Source organism: Apostichopus japonicus, chromosome 21, assembly GCF_037975245.1.
Source record: "Apostichopus japonicus isolate 1M-3 chromosome 21, ASM3797524v1, whole genome shotgun sequence".
NCBI classification, from domain to species: Eukaryota; Metazoa; Echinodermata; class Holothuroidea; order Aspidochirotida; family Stichopodidae; genus Apostichopus; species Apostichopus japonicus.
The window spans coordinates 8019750-8041720 of NC_092581.1; the positions used below are offsets into that span (position 1 = coordinate 8019750).

The 21971-nt window shown below is 38.2% G+C and overlaps 1 protein-coding gene across 3 annotated transcripts in view; it reads left to right on the forward strand.

Annotated features, from left to right (window-relative positions):
• LOC139963282 (uncharacterized) overlaps positions 1-20622 on the forward strand; it is a 140329-nt gene extending 119707 nt beyond the window's left edge. For all 3 annotated transcript variants that reach the window (XM_071963941.1, XM_071963942.1, XM_071963943.1), the window contains 11 exons: positions 4342-4439; positions 6944-7198; positions 7390-7584; positions 7935-8022; positions 10954-11101; positions 11468-11647; positions 12182-12293; positions 12598-12820; positions 13425-13534; positions 14152-14323; positions 14659-20622. In XM_071963941.1, coding sequence (XP_071820042.1) covers positions 4342-4439; positions 6944-7198; positions 7390-7584; positions 7935-8022; positions 10954-11101; positions 11468-11647; positions 12182-12293; positions 12598-12820; positions 13425-13534; positions 14152-14323; positions 14659-16893 — 3816 coding nt within the window. In that variant the 3' untranslated portion in view covers positions 16894-20622. The remainder of the gene's footprint in view (positions 1-4341; positions 4440-6943; positions 7199-7389; positions 7585-7934; positions 8023-10953; positions 11102-11467; positions 11648-12181; positions 12294-12597; positions 12821-13424; positions 13535-14151; positions 14324-14658) is intronic.
• The last annotated feature ends 1349 nt before the right edge of the window (positions 20623-21971 follow it).

The window sequence follows — 21971 nt, forward strand, 5'->3', positions numbered from 1 at the left end:
TTAGCATTTTCAATTTCGTTATGCATTTCAATTTCATGATACATCTTTTCACTCAAACATTTTGAGTTACAGGATAACCCCCAGAAACTTCCAGGTGTTAACTTCATTAACTATGCTTTAAATTGTTAGATATTGCTCATTTACATATTTAAGGACTACAATAGCCTTTAAAATGCTACGTGGGTGAAACAATGCTACATAGGTGAAAGAAATGCTCTGACTGTCTGTTGTAATTGCCATTTCCTTTATAATCCATTCCCTCTTCATTTATGATGAATTCATGTTTTACTGCTCTGAGCATCAACCCTATAGAAGATATTGACACTGCTCAAAACAAAACCACATGTGTTTATTTAGAGATGGTGAAGTTCGGATATCCTAATCTGTGTGTACAAGAATCCTCGACTTTTGATTTGCTGATTGCACACATAAGTTGACATAACCATTCCTCGGTATTCATCATTTAAATACCACACTTATAGATGCTGGTAATGACTGTTGTACCTTAAAACAAAACAATCAACACACTCACAAATATTCATGATGTCATCAACCTTAGTACAGGGAGTAACCAGCAATTTAATAGACCTTGTACTTTTCAAAGGCATTTATTTAGTTTTCAAACAGTAACATCAACCCAATGATGATATGTGCCATAATGCACGCATCACCCACGAACTACCAGAAGTCGTGTAATGAATGAATGAACAAACATTGCAGGGATTGTAGGCGGTTTTGTTACCATTCTCTTTTGTAACCGTAGTGCAGTTAACTTCTTAGTTCTGACTGATTGTGTTCCCATCGCTACTAACTTGTTCGTCTCGGATTGATGCTTCCTTTGAACATAAGAAAGACCAAAGCAAACATTGAATTTTAGTATTGATATCTTTGTCAAGGGCAAGGTGGGCTGGAAGGCCATTGTTACTGATATTATCACCCTGAATCAAGCTAGAATGTTGATTACTTCCTCAACAAAAATTCTGTGAGTTTTGCAAAGGAATGCAGCATAAACAATTAGTCTTAATATCCACTAAACCTTTCTAAAAGAAACTGTTGTACGCAAATTGTACGCCGTAAGCGAATTCTCTACACATTCCTGTGTACGTATCAAGGCCAAGCTTAGAGCGAGATCTAGTCGAGTCTGACCAATGTGCCGCACTGATGTCATGTCTCGACGTAAGTCAGTGTTAGATATAAATTTTCTGGCAGGACGGGCCAAAATTTCAAGCACTCTATCACAGATACTAAAATTCATGACAGGGCGAGGTTTAGGGTGATACAAAGACAAACAATGATATGACCAGAAGGACTGGATCCCATTTTCACTAAAAAATTCCTTTAATGGTTAAGGTCTTATATCATCAGACCAATAAACATATGATCCAGGTGTAACAACACCATAAAGTGCCATTTGATGGTTAAGGGCTCATACCAGACCAAGTAATTAAGCCTCATGGCTCGCTTTCAGCAGTTTACTGCACCTGACCCAGCCCGCCGTGCACCCAAAAACAAGCACAAACTAACTGCTCGCACTAAATTGAATTGGACGGGGGGATTTCCGACACAGCATGTGCCTCTCAGCTGGATGAGTCTGTAACGCTGGATTTATACTGATGTAGGTCATTATTAGATGGGAGAACCAGCCGCTAGAAAACTCATTACAAACTTTGGGCTTTCAGTTTTGTGTACGTTGGTGCTGCTAGCTGTTATTATTTTCCATGATGCATTCCTGAAAATTAAGAACGCCCAAAGAACGGTGAACACCTGGCATTGGCAATAATGTGTCATACACTACTATCCACAGAGTTTGATTAACCAGTATCAAGTCAGGAAGTATTGAAATACAGAAATGTGGAAGGTTTAGTGAGTTTGAATCCTAGGTGATACATTATCTGACCAGTAAGTACTGCTTGTCAAACAGGGCAAGTGTCATCAACTTGGTATGACAAACATCACTGTCCATGTAATCAGAAATTATCATTGCTAATATCTGTGGGGTTATCATGAATCTACCAATTTGGTGATAGGGATAAGTCAAAGTATATATACATTTCGTCTTTGGATTCTATGGTGGTTACTGCTGTTGGTCCATCAGCACAATATAGCAAGATAAGACTGTAATAATCAAAGCAGAGTGACTACAATATTGTTCAAGTTAGCTTCAAATTATTGTAATATATATCATATAACCCATGTAACATTCAAGTGAATCATTATCACTGCTGTTTTAAACGGAATCTTCCCTTTTTCTGTTTCTGTGATTTCCATTTCCAGTCAAGCACCTAGCCCCTTATTCCCTGTAATTGCGACCACCAAGCATTCCAGATGAGTTACCTGTCAGGGTGATCATGCATGACTAGTTTATCCATTCCTGCTTTCATATTGTTTTCATTTTCCCAGAACAAAGGAATCTTCCTTTCAATGGCAACTTTTTCATATTGGTGTTATGTAGGTGTTTCATAGTATTGGGCAGAGTAGTAGAATATTTATTATAAACATCAGCTGACAGTATGGATGCTATGAGTAAATTGTGGGGGTAGCTAAAACTACAATAATACTACTTGGGGGGAAACGTGACCTATCTCGGTTAGGACCTGTTCCGGGGGGGGAAGTAGAATCTGAAAATACTTGTGTAAGTTGATATGTTGGAAGAGTTTGTACAGGAATAGTTTTCAAGGTGTTCAAACCTTGCATGACCTCATGTAAATACTTAGTACTTAGGTTACCTTAAATATCACATATATAGTACACTAACTAAAACTGACTTTATAGTGGTTTGACTGGCATCATGCAGTTATAATATTCAGCACATTTCCCTCTGCTTTTGTCTATCTCTATTTAAATGTCTGTCGCAGCGTCCATCCCGACTCTAGTTTTGAGCTCATTATGACAGATATGACACAATAGGAATACTCATAATCGGAACAAGTCATCAGTTATGTCAATACAATCAATTTGCTTATCACCAATCTTTTCGTATTGATCACTTCAGAAAACAATCAATCCAAAACTCAATCCACCCTTTGAACCTTACAGCAAAGATGAAAATAAAACATTGCCCATAGACTTTTGGGTTCTTCTTTCGCCTTCATCTGTTTGTGGTAATGACACTGCTGTTTAGTAAGCTGTAGTAATGAAACCTGTATCGAAAGTACATAGCTGTTTTATATTTTTAATTAGCTCTCAAATTTAGTGGGCAACAGAAGTCCTGTCCAGAGAATCTAAGTCCATCGTATTTAAAGAGCGATGGGCGTAAATATGGCATTTGGTACAGGAAGTGGGGGGCGGCCCTGAGGGGAAGGTGTGTTGAAGAAGGTGGGAAAGCTGCTCATGTTGTTTGTTTATTCATTTCATGTAAGGTTGATGTTTAAATATTAGGAAAAAGGGGGGGGTAATGGTTCCTGCTGGTTATTTCCACTGTCCTCAGGTTATTTTACACATTGTTTAGGTAAGTTTTATCTCTTATCTCTGTAAGAATATTAAGCTTGTTGTAGCCAATCAACGGTTTGAATTTCAATTCCCAAAAACTGTGCAGTGTTTAAGTATGGAAATTCCAGGATGCAAGGTTAGCTTATTTTCATAGTAAGCGCTTTATGCCTGTAATTTGCTTGTGATGTGCAGCCCACCCAAAAGTATACAAGCAAACAAAAGGCTTTTACCAACAGATTTCTGAAGGACAATTTGAGAAAGAAATTCTTTTAATGTCTGTTGTTCTGTCCTGTCCTTTGCTTATTCAAATGTAAGTAAGGTTGTGTATTCATGGTCACTGCCTTTAGTGATAAATGAAACTACAAATTGTTTAAGTAAATGGTTCTAATAGTCAATGTTGGCAAACTGCCTCAGCAATACAGCTTTCTGATGTTTTAAGCAACCAGTTTCCCTATAGGAACTCAATGAAATATTCTGCCCAAAGGGTCGGTCGGTCCAACAAATAATTAAAGTGTGCTCTTTAAGGAGCTCAGTTTGTTAAACATGTTTCCTTGAAGACTCCTTCTATGCAAATGTGGTTTTATTCATGTATGATACCACTGAAACCTTTGGAAGACATTCTCTACCGAGTTGTCAAACTTAACATTGGTTTTTAGCCATTAAAGCAATATCTTTCTTCTTCATTTTTTTTCATTTAACCTGCAATAGCAGAAAAGTGTTCATCTTTTGTTGATTTTCATAAGATGGCTTCCTTCTCCCTTCCGCATCCTCATGTATTTATCTCCCAACTCCTGTCCCACCCATTCTCAAGATTTATTCAAGTTAAGAGAAGAATGGTTTATAATGTGTTTAATCAAACTGTTTCTGTTGTTGAGTTTGTTGTAATTAATTCCATTCCCTTGTCTTTCACAGAAGTTCAAAGCTCTGGCTGCAAGAAGGAAGTCTGCCCCATCATCTGTCCTCAAGAATGCCCTCTCAAGCTCCAAGTCAAAATCAACTGCAGAGAAACAGTAAGTGTTCCCTGGTAAATCAGGGGCGTCGGAGCCGGTACGGCAGGCCCGGCGAACGCCGGACCAATATTCACGGCGCAAAAAAAAAAAAAAAAAAAAAGTAGGACTAAGAAAAAAATGGCAAAAAAATAAAGGACCAAAATGAAACATACTTCAAAAATGTGTTTCAGAAGATTAATCGGACTACTCTGGCATGGCAGGGGTCTTGTTTTCAAGCTCGGGAAGTGCCATTTCCTGCAATCTGGGAGGCATATTTTCAAAATTTTCTTCCTTACGCTACGCGCCAACCATGGTGGCGCGTAGCATAGTTTGACCTACCAAACGTCCCCCGATAATTATGATAGATGGCCACACTCTGATCTGCCGTACCAATCCCAAATAGCTTCCGACGCCCCTGTAAATATATCATTAAGAACAGATATGAAAGGAATAGTGTTTCCTGGTAAATATTGAACGAAACATTAAAAGGAAGCGATAAAAGCAAGTTATTACAACACATGCATCATCTAAAATTGGAAACTTGAAAATGTGAATAAAAGAGGTGGTTACCCTAAGTTTGGGAGGGAAGATATAATATTTCAAGTCAATATCTTACTTAACACTACATGTTCCAACCGGACACAGAGTTTCCTCTGAGCAATTAAAAATATCATGTCCCCTCCCTCCCCCACCCCCCTCCCAAACAAAGAGAGTGAAAATGACAAAGGACATGCTTCAACTTTCCATTCATAGTTGAAATTGTCTTCTACCTTCCAGGGAAGGGAGGCAATTTTCAGAGCTGTTAAGCTCATTACCACTCTCAACTTGTTATGTGGGGTAGCTAAGATTAATCCTATTAGTGACAGTGGTGAGAGATTTGGCTTCTTAGATCAACAGTTTGCAGACAGAATGGCCTCTGCAGGCATTGTAAGGTGTGCAGATGGATATCCCTCCTTGGGGCTAAAAGCTCTGACTTTTTGGCGCCACTTTCACGATTTTATGATGATGTAGCTCAGCTTTGTGTTGTTTACATGAAGTTTTAAAGGGATGCTACGTAGTAGTAGTACTACCAGGTACCTGCTTGGTGTTTCTTCTACAATTTGAGATTTTCTGTGTGTATTTGGTGATCTCTGTGTAGGGATTCTGGGAGTTTGACAGCATCATGTATGCTTGTTCACTTAAATACCAAATGTAGATTGACAAAAAAAATGATAAAAAGAATATGGGTCACATATTTCGTGTAGAAAAATTAGCTTTTAGACATTGAAAATGCATCTGTGAAAGTTGATTGTAAGAAGATATAAAGAAGTACAGTAACAGAATAAATGTCTCCAAATAACATTCTGAGTCTGTGACATCATTGTAAATTCAAGTAGAATTCCATGCCTGTACCTGATTTGTCTGGAAATAACACTAAAAAGAATTTCAAGAATGATGTATATTGACAGTGTTGGATTTTGTTTGACTATCAGGTTATAAAGTTTTGGCCGAAGATATTCTTTGTACAAACAATTTCTAGGAGCCAAATGTCATGTTTACTAATATCTAGTAGACTCATCCTGTTATGGTAGTTCTTAACCTAAACAGTATCTCTGTTTAACATAATGTTTACTTTTGCAATTCTTCCATTTAATAGAATCTGTATATCTGTAACACTGTGCTGTGTGCATTCCCCATATTAGCTCACTGTTGTGCTCACTCACAACACCTGATCTTTTTTCCTGTTGTGTTTGTTAATCTCTAGCCTTCGACAGATGTATTTATGGGGTCAGGCCCTACCTACCCTTGCAGTGCCCCTCTACAGCATGTAGATATGTCAATGTTGATGTCTAAACCATTCAATCATTTTTGCTGCCTGTTGGAGAGGTTTGCAATAAAATTTATTTTACATTTTGTGAGCAGAGCAGTAGTAACGGCAGGATCAAAGGTCATTGGTAAATTATGACAGATAGGATCAACTTTCACAGCATCTTTCCACATAGGCTGGTAGTGGTAGGGATAAATTCACACAGTTAAAAAAAAAAAAGGTAAAGCTTCCACACAACAAGAAATGTTATGGAATGGCTACAGTGAGTTTGTTGTTATAAGTAAAGCTTGTTAGTCCTTTTTAGAAAAGAAGGCTTTATGGATGAAACTTGGACATCTATGATTGAAAACTGCAATTTACGCGATCATGTTGCTGACAAGAATGTGAGCAAGTCTTCAGTTACTTCTAACTTTGTGTTGAATGTTCTGTAGCCTATTTCATTATGCTTTGATCAGTACCTTGTAAGATATATGATTTCCCTAGCAACCTTCACCTTATACCTCTGGACGATACATGCATTCACAAACAGCTTTTCTTCCTTCAGGAATTGGAAATAAGTTGAGATTTGTTGTATTGTTTGTCACCAAGCAGCATGTCACCTTTGTGGTTAATTTACTCCTAATTTCTGTTTGATTTTATCAAAGACAGTATATATTCAAGCAAAGATTAACCAACACCAAAAACCTTATCTAATGTTGGATATTAATTCTGTCATCAGTTTTCAGGGCAATCCTTCCAACACACCATCTTCGGACATCAGTGAATTGGCTTTGGAAGATACACTGTTTAACAACAAATCACGCTCATCTGAGTCTGGTGTGGAACAAGTTAGGAAGCTTCAACCTCCGACATCCCTTAGTAATACGAAGAGACTCTACATTATGGAGGGCCCAGTACAAATAACAGTTGGGCTTCAAACTCAAGTTAGATACCTGTTCTTGTTCAACGATGTGCTCATCATTGCAAAACCAAAGTAAGTCGATGTAACTTATTCTCCACTGTTCACACTACCTCTAGTTAGAAGTAGTGTTTGGGTCAACTAGTTTGTCGAGGTGGACAGGCACTGTGATAGGCACATGTCATGGCAAGACTTTCCTATATAAATGTTATCAAAGAAATTATCTGTTTTAGGGTATTAAATTCAGTTTCAATTTATCTTCACAGTAAATCTTGCACACTGTTTAGACTGAAGCACCGTCTGAGGGTGTGCGAACTCTGGCTAGCAAACTGTATTCAAGATGTGAGTGAAATCAACAGCGCCCCTGAAATGTCATTTGTCGTCGGGTGGCCGACGACAAACAACGTCCTGACATTCTCATCAAAGGAAGAGAAATCTTTATGGTGGCAAAGCCTTAGCAAGTAAGTATGCTAGTAACAGTTGAATCTGGGCTAGGGGAGGGAGAAGGGATGGGGTGGGGGTTGAGGAGATAGTGGGGTAACCAAACATAATATTAATGGAGGGGATATAAGGCAATTCAATTGGCAGGAAATTTATTTGCCCCAGTGTGATGTTGAGCAGGTTGATTCCTTAAATAATTTGGTGTTTAGTCAGACAGTGGGGTACATTCGTCTGTGATGTTCATTTGTAGTTCAGTGGGGATGAGGATTGGATGATCTACTACCTGTCTATTCATTGACCTGTTGACAGACATCTTATTTTATTTTATTTTCAAGACTTTGCAATGTCATTATATTTATTTGTCTCACAGACATGTTGAAGCCGAGCGAGAGAAGCAAGATGTCAAGTCAGCATCAATTAGAGTGTGTAACCGTGACGAGGAATCCAAGACTATGCATGTAAGTATCCTTCTTGATAGCTCCCTCAGACTACCTGGCTTTATACAAGATATACTTCAAGGATATCAGTGCTGGTCACAAATTGTAGTTTCTATTTCCAAAAGTATTCAAAAGTGCTCCCCTGTAGATCCTTATAATAAATATTTAGAGTTGTTAAACTAGACAATTAAATATTACAGTGAGGGGAAGGAACCTTTAGTGTGGCACTAAAGTATCTTTGGAAATAAGATCACAGGTGACCATTATTTGATATTCTAGCATATATATACTGTAGTGTTCGACCGATAATCGGTTAGACAATCGGCATCGGGCCGATTATCAGACAATCGGTAAATAATCGGCATCGGCAAAATCCATTGCGCTACCGATTATTTGGAACCGATTATTACGTTCCACATAAAGGATTGTATTTTTCCGCGCTTTTGATACACAACAACCAAAACAGGAGAAAAATTTTTATCTTTCGATTCAATGCTATTAATAGCCGGGGAAGGTGCGCTAATCTACCGTGTAACGGTACCGCAAGTCCCTCACGCGAGTTTGTACAAATGCTGTTCGATGCACTATCCAGTTATGGCAGTTAACATTATGCAGTATACCCGCGTAACAACATACAGTATACCCGTGATAAGCTTAGGGGACGACGTATAGTTTTTTGCTTCGATTGTTACATCTAACAAAACCACCTGTCATCATGTTAAACGATTGATAAGAAAGATTAATTATCTATACTAAATAAAAACACCAAATCAATATACTTTTGAACCACTTTGGGCTTTGGCCATTTCACCGTAGGTGAAAACTGAAAAGTGAAGACAATAACATTAGGCTTTGTTCATTGTGAGATCTACGTACATTAGGCTAGTCTGGCTGAAGAACGGTTGAGCTTCAGAACTGTTAAGTTTGAAAATGCGCCCAAGATTTTACAAATGACATAAAATGATGAAATCAAGGCTCCAAATACTACTAAAAATCCCTAAACACGTTTGGCGACAGTCCTCAGTATTTCTACAGCATTACATTATTTTATGATTAGGCAAACATTCTTACGCATATTTTTGCGAAAAACCCGAAGCAACTTTTTCCAATGCCGCATGTACCATATGTGCTAAGTTGCTAACAGTAACCAAACTCCTTACCGCAACCGACTAAAAGCAAGTCTGATTTCCAGTGACACGCCGCGACAAAGTCAATGGGACTTTAGTGTGCGAATTCTCCCACATGTAGTTAAGTCAATGGAGAGGCGCCATTGACTTACTGTGTGAGATCGTTTGAAACAACGTTCCTTCGATCGGAAATGTTACCGCGCAGATGGAATCATTGAAAACTTGAAGCAAACGTTCGGGATTGTTTAATTTTTGATAATAAAATAAAATTGTTAGCAAACTGCTTATCCACTAAAAAGCCTGTGTAAGAATATGTTTTAAGTAATGTGGCGTTACATTTCGATCCTGCTAGGATCGAAACGTCAGGCCAACTTACTCTTACTAGTCATAGGCCTACACATTATATTTCATATCAAATTATATTTCAATATCAGCTAACGAAATAACGAATATTTTATTTACGTGCGATAAACTTTTTACTTTAGTTACGTTGGAGTTGCAACACTGATAATGGTTCTAATAGCAGTTGTAAAAGCTGTCCCTAACTTTTTCGTTTTTCATTTCGGAGCCAATGGCTACTATTTTCCCCCTTCTGTAGTCTGTACAATACTGTGTTGTGGCGGGATTGCAATATTGCGACTCCTCGTTATAATCGTACATCGCCCTATCTATGTATAACAGTGTTCTTCACTTGCTCCATTAATCTTTACTGTGAAAAGTTAAGTCGTTCATTTACATCTTTGATTGTATTGGCCTAGAAGTTGGTAATCATGCATAACACTAAATCATACATTAGGCCAGTTCCACGAAAATTTTGAAATAATCGGTAATCGGTAATCGGCAATCGGCCGATTGTCACAGGAATTAATCGGTAATCGGTAAAACCGATTGTCATACAATCGGTCGAACACTAATATACTGTTGACCTGCATTGCTGGTACTTTCAGCTTTTTCTACACACCACCTAATGAGACATTCTCTCAGTTGTTCTGAATTTGTTTCTTATTGAAGTCACTTTCCATTTTCAATATCAAAAGTTATTCCTGACCTGTGCTGCTCTCTGTCATACAGTCATAAATATGTCTATTAAAAGCTTCTTTGTATTCAAAGTAATGAATCTGTGGAAACATCTGGTTTGCTAGTTATAATAAATGGATACTCTTGTAGGACTCCCTCCCACCTAGTCAATAACTCTGCTTGGCCTGGCTCTGTTGGTTGTCTGGGTGAGGAGTACAATATACAGTTGCTTTTTGTTTATTCTTAATCTTTGATATGATGATACGTAAGCCCCCTTGAGAGATAATGCAGAGATTGTCAGTTGAAAGAGACACTCTACTTTATCCTGTGAGGTTTGGAGACTAGCAATTAAATAATAAAGACAAAAACAGGTACATAAACTATATATTCTCAACTAAGTAGCACTTAGTCTAGTCTTTGAAATCTCAATGAATGTTAGCTTTCTGACTGGGGACTGTAAATCATTGACTTGCCCTCATGTGATTGCAGTCTGAAGGAGGAAGAGTCTTATGTAATGATGACAATGGTAGTCGCATGTTTCTTAAAATACTGTCTATAAGTATAATAGAATAATATGACCTATTGTACTCCTTGCTTGATGAGTATTATAGGGGGCATCATTGCACTCAAAAGAAGAACCAAAGCTGGACATAAACTGTATTGTTTTACTCTCCAATCCCTGCCTCTATTCCCCCTGTTGAGAGGTTAGAGCAGAGAACAATTTCTCCCATAGATTGTAGAAGATGAATCTTTGGATGGATTGGTTTTGGTATTTCTTTATATTTTGTTGTTGTTGTCTTACTTTCAGAATAAAACATTCCAAGTGGAGTACAATCAGACTTCCAAGGATGTGCTAGCATTGGCCATGCAAAACTTCAGCTTGCCGCAAGACCAAGTTGAAGGCTACCAGCTATGGGTGCAATCCGGTAAAGAGGAGGACCTTTATCCTCTGATTGGTGAGTCTGGGAGTAAGATAACATCAAGAGGAGAGAATAATGTGGTATTCACCTGACTTATGTCCCTTTCATACCCCCCAACCAACCCCACCCCACCCCCACCAATAGCTTATAAAGTGGGGCAATAGGTGCTCAGTTGGTTTCTTAAACCTTGACGGAGCAAGGAGGGATGGGTATGTAAGTTAAGTTGCAATTTAGCTTAGAAAATCAAGTCAGATACTCATATCAGCCTGTATATCTCAGTGTTTACATACTCTGTGCATGCACCATTGCATGTTGTCATATAACAATCAATCATCTCAGGCTTCCATTGCTGCTACTACAGAGGATTTAATAAGTGGATTGTTGTTATCTTGTTTCCATCAGGACATGAGTACCCTCACTCCATCAAGATGAACCACACACGGGATGCTGCCCTCCATCGTGAAGATATGTACTTTCCAGGTGACATTGAACAGCTCTCCTCGACAGAGAATGAACTCAGAGGCTATCAGTGCCAGTTTATACTGAGGAGGAAAGGCCAATCCAGTACCGGTATCAGCCTAGGTACTTAAACGTTTGCTCTTTCTAAGGATTTTATGGAAAGACATTAAATCTGGAGTGGGACTGAACCTCTTTGACGTCAGTGATAGAGATTGCATCTTTGCTCTGTTTACTAAAGAAAAATATTCAGATACTTTTCACTTTATAATAAGGGAGCCATTTGTGATAGTAGAAAAGGATCTATGGTTGGTTATGATTGACGCAATTAAACATCTCTAAAGATTATTGTAACAAAAGTTCAATTACTGAGAAATTCCTAAGTTGAGTTTGGCCATGACTCCCTTTCAACTTTGACAAAATTGGTACAAGTACAAGATTTCTTCTTAAGGAAGAACTAAGATTTGAGATAATTAGACTAGGGAGGTAGGGCTTGGATCTTGCTACCTTCGATGATCTGAAAAGTATTTATCTACCATAAATTAAAAGAAATCTCTAAAAGACATGAAACAATCACATGAATAAAACTGTCATAAGCTTCATTAGCACATGTTTTGCTATGTTTTAATGATAATTTTATTCTTTTTTGTTCTCATATAGACACAGCAGGAATTCAGCGGAGGTTGAGGAAGAATAAAAAATCTCCTTTCAAGTTAAACTTCAGGAGAAGCCTTTCAGGCAAAGTGTCATCATCCAGTCCTTCAGAATCGCAGTAAGTATTATCAATAAATGTGAACATTTACTGCTTCATGACGTGTTAGAGGTGGTCTTTGACTAGGTGATGCAATCACTGGTGATCCATCACCATAAGGGTTATCACCATGGATACATAAAGGTATACAAGTTGAGGGTATGTTAACCATTAATTGCAACTGTACAATTGCAATAATAATAATAACATCAGTCAATAGTTGCAATGTCATGAAATGAAACATATCAAGTTAATATCAAGAGAAATTTAATTTTATACTATGACAAAGAATTAAAACATATATGTATTTCATTATCTCTTTCAGGCTGTTTGGGAAATCTCTTAGTGTCATTTGTCCTGAGAGTGAACCTCCCCAACCGATCCTAGATTTGCTGGCTAACATTTACAACAATGGTCCTTTCACACATGGCATATTCCGAAAGTCAGCAAATGCCCGAGTTACGAGGGAGCTTAAAGCCCAACTGAATGCCGGTGAACAGTGCGACCTGACAGATATTCATGTTTCTGCTGCAGCATCTATGCTCATGGTATGTCTATCTGTATGTTTGCATTGATCGCTAAGTAACACTTCAACACTTCACTTCAACACTTCTGGTTGTTTCATCGCCATAAGTTATTCATTCCTAGTTAAAGCACTGACCAGATAGCACTAGTGCTCTTCTAAAGTTTGTCAAGCTGCCAGTTGTCGTAAGGAGTCTAAGGACCAATGAGTGTTTTGGAGATTGTTTTTATCCTGGCAGTATCATCACAAGCAATGCTTTGTAACCTGTTCCAGAGCATTTTGCAGAGTGAATTTAAGCTTCAAGAAGAAATTAACAGCAGATTGGTCATCATGACTAACCTAGAAACTACTTTCTCTAGTAACCTGAAATTCAATAAAAGTAAACTTATATCTAAAACCATTCGGAGTTGATGCTTAGCCCAGTTCTAGTTTTGGATAGCAAATGGTGTGAATGAGCTATTGTTCATACAAATTTGTCATCATAAACCTACGGGAAGGGCAAAAAGCAAAGTGGCCGTAGATTCTTCAGATTTGTGCAAAACCTTTATCTTGTAAAAACAGAAAACTAAACTTGAGATGTGTTTGGGAACCCTTTTCTAATTTTCTTTCTTGGTGACCTTTCATAACAGGACTTCCTCCGGAATCTCCCAGACTGTATTTTCACAGGTCAACTGTACAATCAATGGGTTCTGGTCAATCAGCTCACAGACCCAAGTGAGAAAATTAACAAGGTCAAAAGGTGAGTACAGTGATTTTACTTCAATTATTCATCGGTCTATATTTTCCTTTTGTTCCTGTTATTTGGGTAACCCTATGGCCAGAAGTGGCTTTGTAGTCGATAACTTTCATGAGAAATAAAAGAAGATGTTCGGATACCTGTAGTTAGTATTTTGGTCAAATTAAGTCACAATTAGGTTTAATTTCTTTCAGGATTTAAACAATCAAAACTAGAGCATTTTGCAAGACTGAAAGGCTGCTTGCACCTTACAGTAGGTTCAGGGACGTGCCTCCCTTTTGACCCAGTTCCCCTAAAAGCCCACTGCTATTGTGTTGTGAAACTCCCTCTTGCCCATAGTGTGACTGAAGATGTTTTTAAGGTTGCTTCAAACAAACTGTTTCTTATGCTTCAGAGTGTCATCCACTGTTGCCCTCTTTTCATATCCTCTTCCATCACATCAAAGATAAGGGACATATTTCTAACGTCCGTGGTTTTTTCACAACCCAACTAGAGAACCAAGCCATGCTGCAGTGTAGCCAAGACAATCTTAGCTATGTTCTATTACTGCATGTTGCAAAGCTTTAGACTCTGCTTGAATTTGTCACTAAGAAGATACTTTTCTCTTTGTTTTTGTTCAGCATTCTCAGCCAGCTACCAGAGGCCAATGTCAATCTTCTGCGGTACATCTTTTGTATCTTCCATCACATTACTCTCAACTCAGGTGAAAACGACATGAACCATACTAACCTGGCCATCTGTACCTCTCCAAGTATGATATGGCCACCCCTCTCAGCTGGTGCTCTTGCTCAGGTAAGCACACAGCAAAACCCTTGCAAAGGATGCCGGTATGGAAGTTGTACTTGGGACCCATAGGCTCTTAAACAAAATTTAGTTTTGTATAAAGGACAAGAATGTAAATGTTTGGTTGTCTGTGAACCCGCCTCACCTTGCCTTTCATTCCTGTTCTTCCTCTCAGGTGTCTAAGTCCACTACTGTTTATGATATTGTAACAATTCAGGAGGAACTATTCCCTAGATTGCTTAGAATTGCTTTGTATTGATAGGTTTTTAAGCAGATAAGCTTTTCTTGTTAAAGAGTACATGACTACAACAATTGACCTTTGCATTTCCCTTGCATTTCGGCAGGCACAGTCCACCAAAGAAAGCCCCCAGTTGTTGCAATTCCTTATCAAACACTGTTTGGAGATATTTGGGGCCGAGATGGAGAGTCTGTTTGGGCCTGCACCAGTCAGGAAAGAGACTGTCTGCGCATTGGATTCTGGTGGTGATTCAGACGGAGCCTTCAGTAGGAGAAACGGATCATCTATGGACAGTATCGAACAAGAATTTGGTGACGACTTTGAGCCAAATAACAATGCCCACCTGAAAAAGTGGGGCGGTTACGGGACCCCTCAACCTCTTGTTTCACCATCGTCATTAAGCCGTGACTCTGGTATTACATCGAGCGACAACCAGATCTACCCGGACTCGGACAATACAGACACCACCGACTCTGGTGTCAACTCTCAGGAAAAGCTGAATACAATTCTCAATAGTTCTGCAAATCGGCGGAGGTTTAACCAAAACGAGGGTTATTTAACTTCTGAGGATGTAATGTTAGCTCCTACTAGGAGAGCAAGGACTGGGTCAGACCCGTCAATAGTATCTCCTGAAGTTGGGAGAAGGTTACTGATGTCTGGTCAAACTGGTGGCAGTGGCGAAAATATTAGCCCAGAGACTTTGAAATTTATTGAAGATGTTAGTAAGGAAAGCAAATCAACACTTCTTTTGCCAGCGCAATCTCCTAGAGTACTGCAGGAGGATCTCACTCCTCCTTCTGGGTATCATCCCTCCAGTCGTTTTCGTACGAGTGCCCTCTCTCCATCCTCAACCTCAAAGTCTTCCAGTTTAGAACAAATGCCACAGGGCTCTTTGACTGCAACAGATTCCAAAGCTAGTCATGTTTACAGTCGGAGAGTGTCGGCTCCAAATATGCCATCTGCTGCAGAACAGTCCTTTCCCAATCGCCTGTCGACTACCAGACAAAGTGCTTCATCGGTTTCCTCATCATCTTCGGGACGTCTCAGTGATGGCCAATCTTCAGGTTCAACTGAAAAATTGTATCACGGTCAGTCACATATGCTGCGAACAGATGGAGCTCAAAAAGCAAGCGATGTCGTATACTATCTTCCCGCCAGTGAACATTCATCCAAACATACTTCTAATAAAACGTTATCTCCGAGGGGTTCCAAGGCTTCTAGGTCATCTAGTTTCATGAAAGCTCTTACTCCTGAGAGCAGACAAGTTTCTCATGCCCGTGCTGCCAAGCCGCACAGGCCGTATCAAACTAGTCAAGGGAGGCACAGTGACATCCCTGAGGCTACTCCCCCTTCTGAATTCTTTCCCAAGGACGCCATGAGATATTCTTTACCTAGTCAGGATATTGACAAGAACATGAAAACAATTGAGGAATATTCTGAGAACCAGGAATCTCAAAGAACTGCTGAAAATGGCATTAATCCTCGAATGGAGGCCACTCTTCCAAACAGCGCACCTCCTCCCCCATATAGAGCGGCAGTGAATAGAAGGCCTCAGTTTAAGCAATCCCATTCTATGGATGCCGATCATATGGTACAGGAGAAGAGCAATAGCCTATCTGTGGATGAACCTAAGCGGTTATCTGCACCAGAAAGGGTGATGCCTGTTGAGAGACAGAGGTCAAAGGTCAAAGATCGTAGACAGGTAGTAGGCATCTTTATTCATGATTCTGAGTCTAGTGATGATGAGATCAGTGACTTAGAGAATCTCAGACTTCAGAGATCTTTGAGTGGGTCAGTTACGGGTCATTCAAAGCCCCGTCAGGTCAGGAGGTCATCCAGTGACAGTAAAGCGTCGGCCCGTCGTGTTTCCTCTACCTCCGGAGATAAATCTAAGCAGTACATGCAAACAAGTCAACTGTTTTATGGCCAGGATGCTGTTTTCCAGGATCAATCCACTGATAGGAGTACCCCAACCAGCTCTACTTCTGGCTCAGATAGAACAGTGACCTCATCAGAAGTCAACAACAGGCAAAGGCATGGAAGGCGGAGTCCAGAAAAGACTCTCAACCAATCAAATCAATCAACTGTTTCATCACCTCGTAGGACCCACCCCACTTCTCATGACCACTCTCATCAGCCAGGTTACCCCAGGGATTCAAGATGTGGTGCCAAGGAGCGAGTGAGTCCAGCCAATGGACTGCGAAGGTCACTAGATAGAGATACTCTGAATGAAAAAGTCAAAGCACATTGGCAAAGTTCAAGGAAGGGGGATAGTTTTGATTCTGGTACGGCTGCTGATGAATATGCAAATATGGATTTTGATGATGAGTCCTATGTTTAGTTCAGACATCACTAATATGATGTCATACATACAGGCAAACAGCTGTAAAGTAACATTGTTGTCAGTCATATTTAAGGTTGATCACAGAGAGTTTGAAAGGGTTGGCTGCATTTTTCCACCAATGTTATTGGTGAAGCTTATTTCTTCTGTTTTGTTTCTCAGAAATCCTTAAAGATCAGAGAGTTAAAATTCAGTGTCTTGTTCCACATATTTACAGAAATATATCTGCACATGAAATCTTTCTTGTTTTTGAATATCACCAAGTACAAGAAATGTTAGAATTTATTGACCTCAGTGGATAAAAAAAACCTTCATAGCTCTTAAATTTAGCCATAAATCTTGCCAGTAACTGTAAAAAGGACAGCACATTATTCAGTTTGGAATATAATCAGGGTTCTGTTCTTCTAGAAATATGTGTCTTGTGACCAGACAGGTATACAGCATTTAAGTCAGATAATGTCTGAGAAGTTAGCATACCATGAGCAGAGTAACTTTTTCTTAACCTTCCTTTGTTTAGAAGGTCTCACTTTAGGAAGGGAAGACGTTAATGATGTCGAACCTGTTTCCCATAACAACATTCTTTGATTTATCTTGATTCTACTGAAAATCATTCAGCTTTTGGGAATTTCATTTGGAAGTTGAACAAAGTTCCAGTACTTTTATTTCTTCTGGCCTTGTACAACTTCAATCCAGTGAGATCCTTTTAGCCATAGGAATGTTGGGGTTAATTGACTTCATATTTGTTCACTCTTTTCTTATTTTTAATTTTATCAAAGTTAAGAGAGACAGGTTGCATTACTTTTTCTGATTTAAAGATGAACACATTCCTCCGAAAATATTTGACCATAATAGTCTCTTTTTTGGATTATTACTTTTCTCTGCCTCATTCAAACAAAAGATTGTCAATATTTTTTCATTCACAAAAAATATTAAGTAGTGGGTTCTTGTTGAATAACAAATGTGTTCAGGAGGTTTGAAATAGAGAAGTTATAAAATTGGCAAGGAAAGGGTGGATTCATTTCTGGTTTTAGCATTTAACACATTTTATCTACCTCATTGTAATATTTACCAATATTTTATAAGATTTGCAAAATACCTTACATTGCATTAATATGTATAAATACAATATAACACTACATGTCAAAATGCTGTAAGATATGTGTGTCTAATGAATTTTACTTTATTCATAATTCATGCTGTTTGTCAATATGCATATCTTGAATTGTTTTTATGTTATATGCTACAGTTTCACATGGTGCTATCAACTTGCTGTAATTGATAACACATATATCTCAAATTGTTCTTGTATTGGGTACATTGAGAATCTTTGCAGTGGGTAGCAAAAAATAATAATTTGCTTTTTAACATTCAGTGAACAGACCAATTCTTTGTATTTTTTTTAGCTCATTACATACCATAGTGTATAGAACTTGCCATGATATAATTTTACACTTTTACTGAGGTTGTTTCAAATGTAGAATATATATATACTTTTGTCTTGCAGATTTCAGAGTTACATTATAGTAAAAGACAACTAAGTTTATACTCTGCTTTGAAAGGAGAAGTTGTGCAAGGAACATTTATTCCAAACAAACATTGCATTTGTACTTTCATAAGCTCATCGATAAACAGACCAAACTATGAATATTCATTATATAATTATAAAAAAATTTAAAAAAAACAGTTGTCAATCTGCAAGACTGATAAATTTAGAATGTTATATCATTATGTGCATAGACTCAGCTGTTGAATGTTATATCATTATGTGCATAGACTCAGCTGTTGAATGTTATATCATTATGTGCATAGACTCAGCTGTTGAATGTTATATCATTATGTGCATAGACTCAGCTGTTGAATGTTATATCATTATGTGCATAGACTCAGCTGTTGAATGTTATATCATTATGTGCATAGACTCAGCTGTTGAATGTTATATCATTATGTGCATAGACTCAGCTGTTGAATGTTATATCATTATGTGCATAGACTCAGCTGTTGAATGTTATATCATTAATGTGCATAGACTCAGCTGCTGATAAGATCAAGGTTTAATAGATTGATGCGATCAATGCTTTGCACTCATACGGGTGGGGGTGGGGTAAATATTGGATGTAATATGAATATTAAAGACCCATAACAATACAGCTCATTAGTAAATCAAATATTTCTGCTTTTGAGTGATGACAAACATGAAGAAGAAGTTATATCATTTTGAACAATTCCATTATTCTTTTTGCATGTAACTAATTTAAATGCAAAGAAAATATCAGGGTGTCAAAATTTTCCAAATGGAATGACATAATTGATTATTAGGTAATAAGCATCCATTCGATGATGAATGTCTAGCTTAATTGCAGTCTTTGTTCGAGTAAGACTTGGTAGGAGTTGATAAACTTGTTGATGAAATGTAAAGTGCTGCTTTAAAGAGTATAAGATGCAGTGTTTTAGCTGCAAATGACATTACTGCTATATCAAGTTAGGACCTAGACAACATTTGACTGCAATCCTTGTGTCTATTTATTTATTCCACCAAGGGAGTTTACACTATTTCAAGTTCTCCTCTGGTTCCATTGCAGTGCTTTCTGTAGTTACTGCCAATCTCTTTGACTTGTAATGTAATAACAGTGTGAGCTTCTTAATTAGCCAGCTGACTGGAACTATGATGTGTCAAGTATTGGGTAGTACATCAGTTGTTAATGGGTTTTTAAGGTTATAAGAGAATTCAAAAATTCTGTAGAAAAGTTGTTCTTTTGAACATTTTCATATTAAGAACTTAAAATTATAAGAAGAGCTTCTTGTCTGTCATTGTTGTAGATGGCAGGAAATGTGAACAACAGGTATTTTAGATGCTGGCTCTTGAAACAATACAGAGGTTATCAATATTCCAAGGAATTCAAACGTCCAAGGTGTTTTTTCCATTCATTGGAAGGAGGTTCTTCTTTATTTGAGGGGTGGGGTGGGGTGTGGATGCAGAGAGAGATGGGTCCAGTCTGTAGTGGGGTGGGTTGTGGAGGTAGAGAGATGGGTCCAGTATATAGTGGGGGTGGGATGTGGAGGCAGGGAGAGATGGGTCCAGTCTGTAGTGGGGTGGGGTGTGGAGGCAGGGAGAGATGGGTCCAGTCTGTAGTGGGGTGGGGTGTGGAGGCAGTGAGAGATGGGTCCAGTCTTTACATACAGGATAATTGGATGGAATCAGTGACAGGGGTTCATTGGCATTACTAAGTTTCTTTGATGTATGATAGCTCACTTTCCTCTCTGCATATGCACAAACTTAGATATTTGAGAGTGTTTTGCTACTATATGTCGACCACTGATCTGTGTTTTCTTTTGTAATCAGGACAAGTGGTCTGTTGTAACATTTATTGTATAATAATGCACACTCTTCATCTTTACGATCGAACAGATGTTTACAACCTTGTGTAGATAGATTATATTGTGTCAGTCTGTTCTGTTTTTCTTCATTTTTTATCTTTTTTTTTTATCTTGTCTATTATGTTTTGGATTGTAAATACACCTGTTTACCACTATAAGAAAGTCAAGAACCACATATTTTTCTTGTGGAAGGTTGATATTGTCTTTTCTTAACACATATTATTACCACTGTTGCATATTTAACTGTACAGTTGAGCAATAACTCTGGACAGATATTGTATATTCACATATATTCTCATTGTTATATAGCAGTATTTATCTCATAAACAGTCTGAATAAAGAAGACAAACAATATTTATCATTATTTTCTTTTATTATTCTTGTTTCCTTGGACCATTTTATTACCTGCCAAGGGGGAGGGGGTACACAGTAACATCCCTGCTCCCCCCCCCCCACACACACCCCCTTGTCCAAATGCTTCTTGTACTATGCTCAAACAATATAAACTTGCAATCGCCCAATCATTCTTTAAATCTGTGTTGTAATGAGTTTGACCTTGATAATGATTTAAGTATGTACCCGATTATCCTAATGTAACAAAAAGTATAATTTTTCTGTATAAAGCTCTTTTGAAGAGAGAGCAGAACAGATGCAGTCATGTTGAGGCAAACCTTTGGTCAAACTTTCCTTTAGATAAGATGAATTAACCAAATCTGCTGCAAATATTCTCATGTTTGAACTCACTGTATGGTATTACTGCCATTAGGGAAAAACATAACTAAACAGAATCTAAATTTATCAAAGCAATGAAACAATTCTGAAAACTTGAAAGTAGGAGACATAAACCCAACCATGATCATTAGCTTATATAGAAATGAGATATATTGAAGAACAGCGCCCCCTAAACAGCTAGGATAAATCTCACTGCATTTGAAAGATATCCTAGCTTTAAAGGCATTGAAGACTCCCCAAACCGAGTGCGGCCCTTTGAAAAAGAAAAACTTTCCGTTGCTTGCAAGTGAAGTTTTTATCTTGTCACTACAAAATGCAGACAGTAATGAAACCTGATACCTTGTTATCTTTTATCTAGACCTGACATGTCCATCGCTGCTTTGTATACTTGTGTTGTGGGTATTGACCGTAGCTGCATGTTTTGACTGTACACTAGTGTCTAATTACCGACGGTAGCAAGCTGTGTGTGTATTTTCTCAGATCGATGGTGGTGTCTAACACTTCTGACGTCTGATGCCGGTAATCTGACCTAGTTTCGAATGAGGTATTCGAAACTAGGTCAGATTACCGGCATCAGACGTTTCTTTGTGCGCGAGTCTTCACTTCCTTTAATCATTGTGTCTGGGAGCTGTCATCTTGTGAATCTGTGATGTTATAATGCCACCGTATACGATTTGAAACAGTCATGTCGAGAGCTTCAATACTTATTTTGTCAATGTCCATCTTCATTACAGAAAATGAAGTTGAGAAATATAGAAATGCCCAATTCTAAGCATACTTTATGAGCCTTGCATTTAATTCCTATGTACCATTTTCGAGATAACACGGGTGATGTCATAGTAGCAAACAGACAAATTTCTTTATGATTTTCTTTTATTGTTTTAAATTTACATCCAATTTCCTACTCAAAATCGGAATATATCTCAATATAAACACATCTCAGTCATTGGTATATTGTTAACCTCACATCA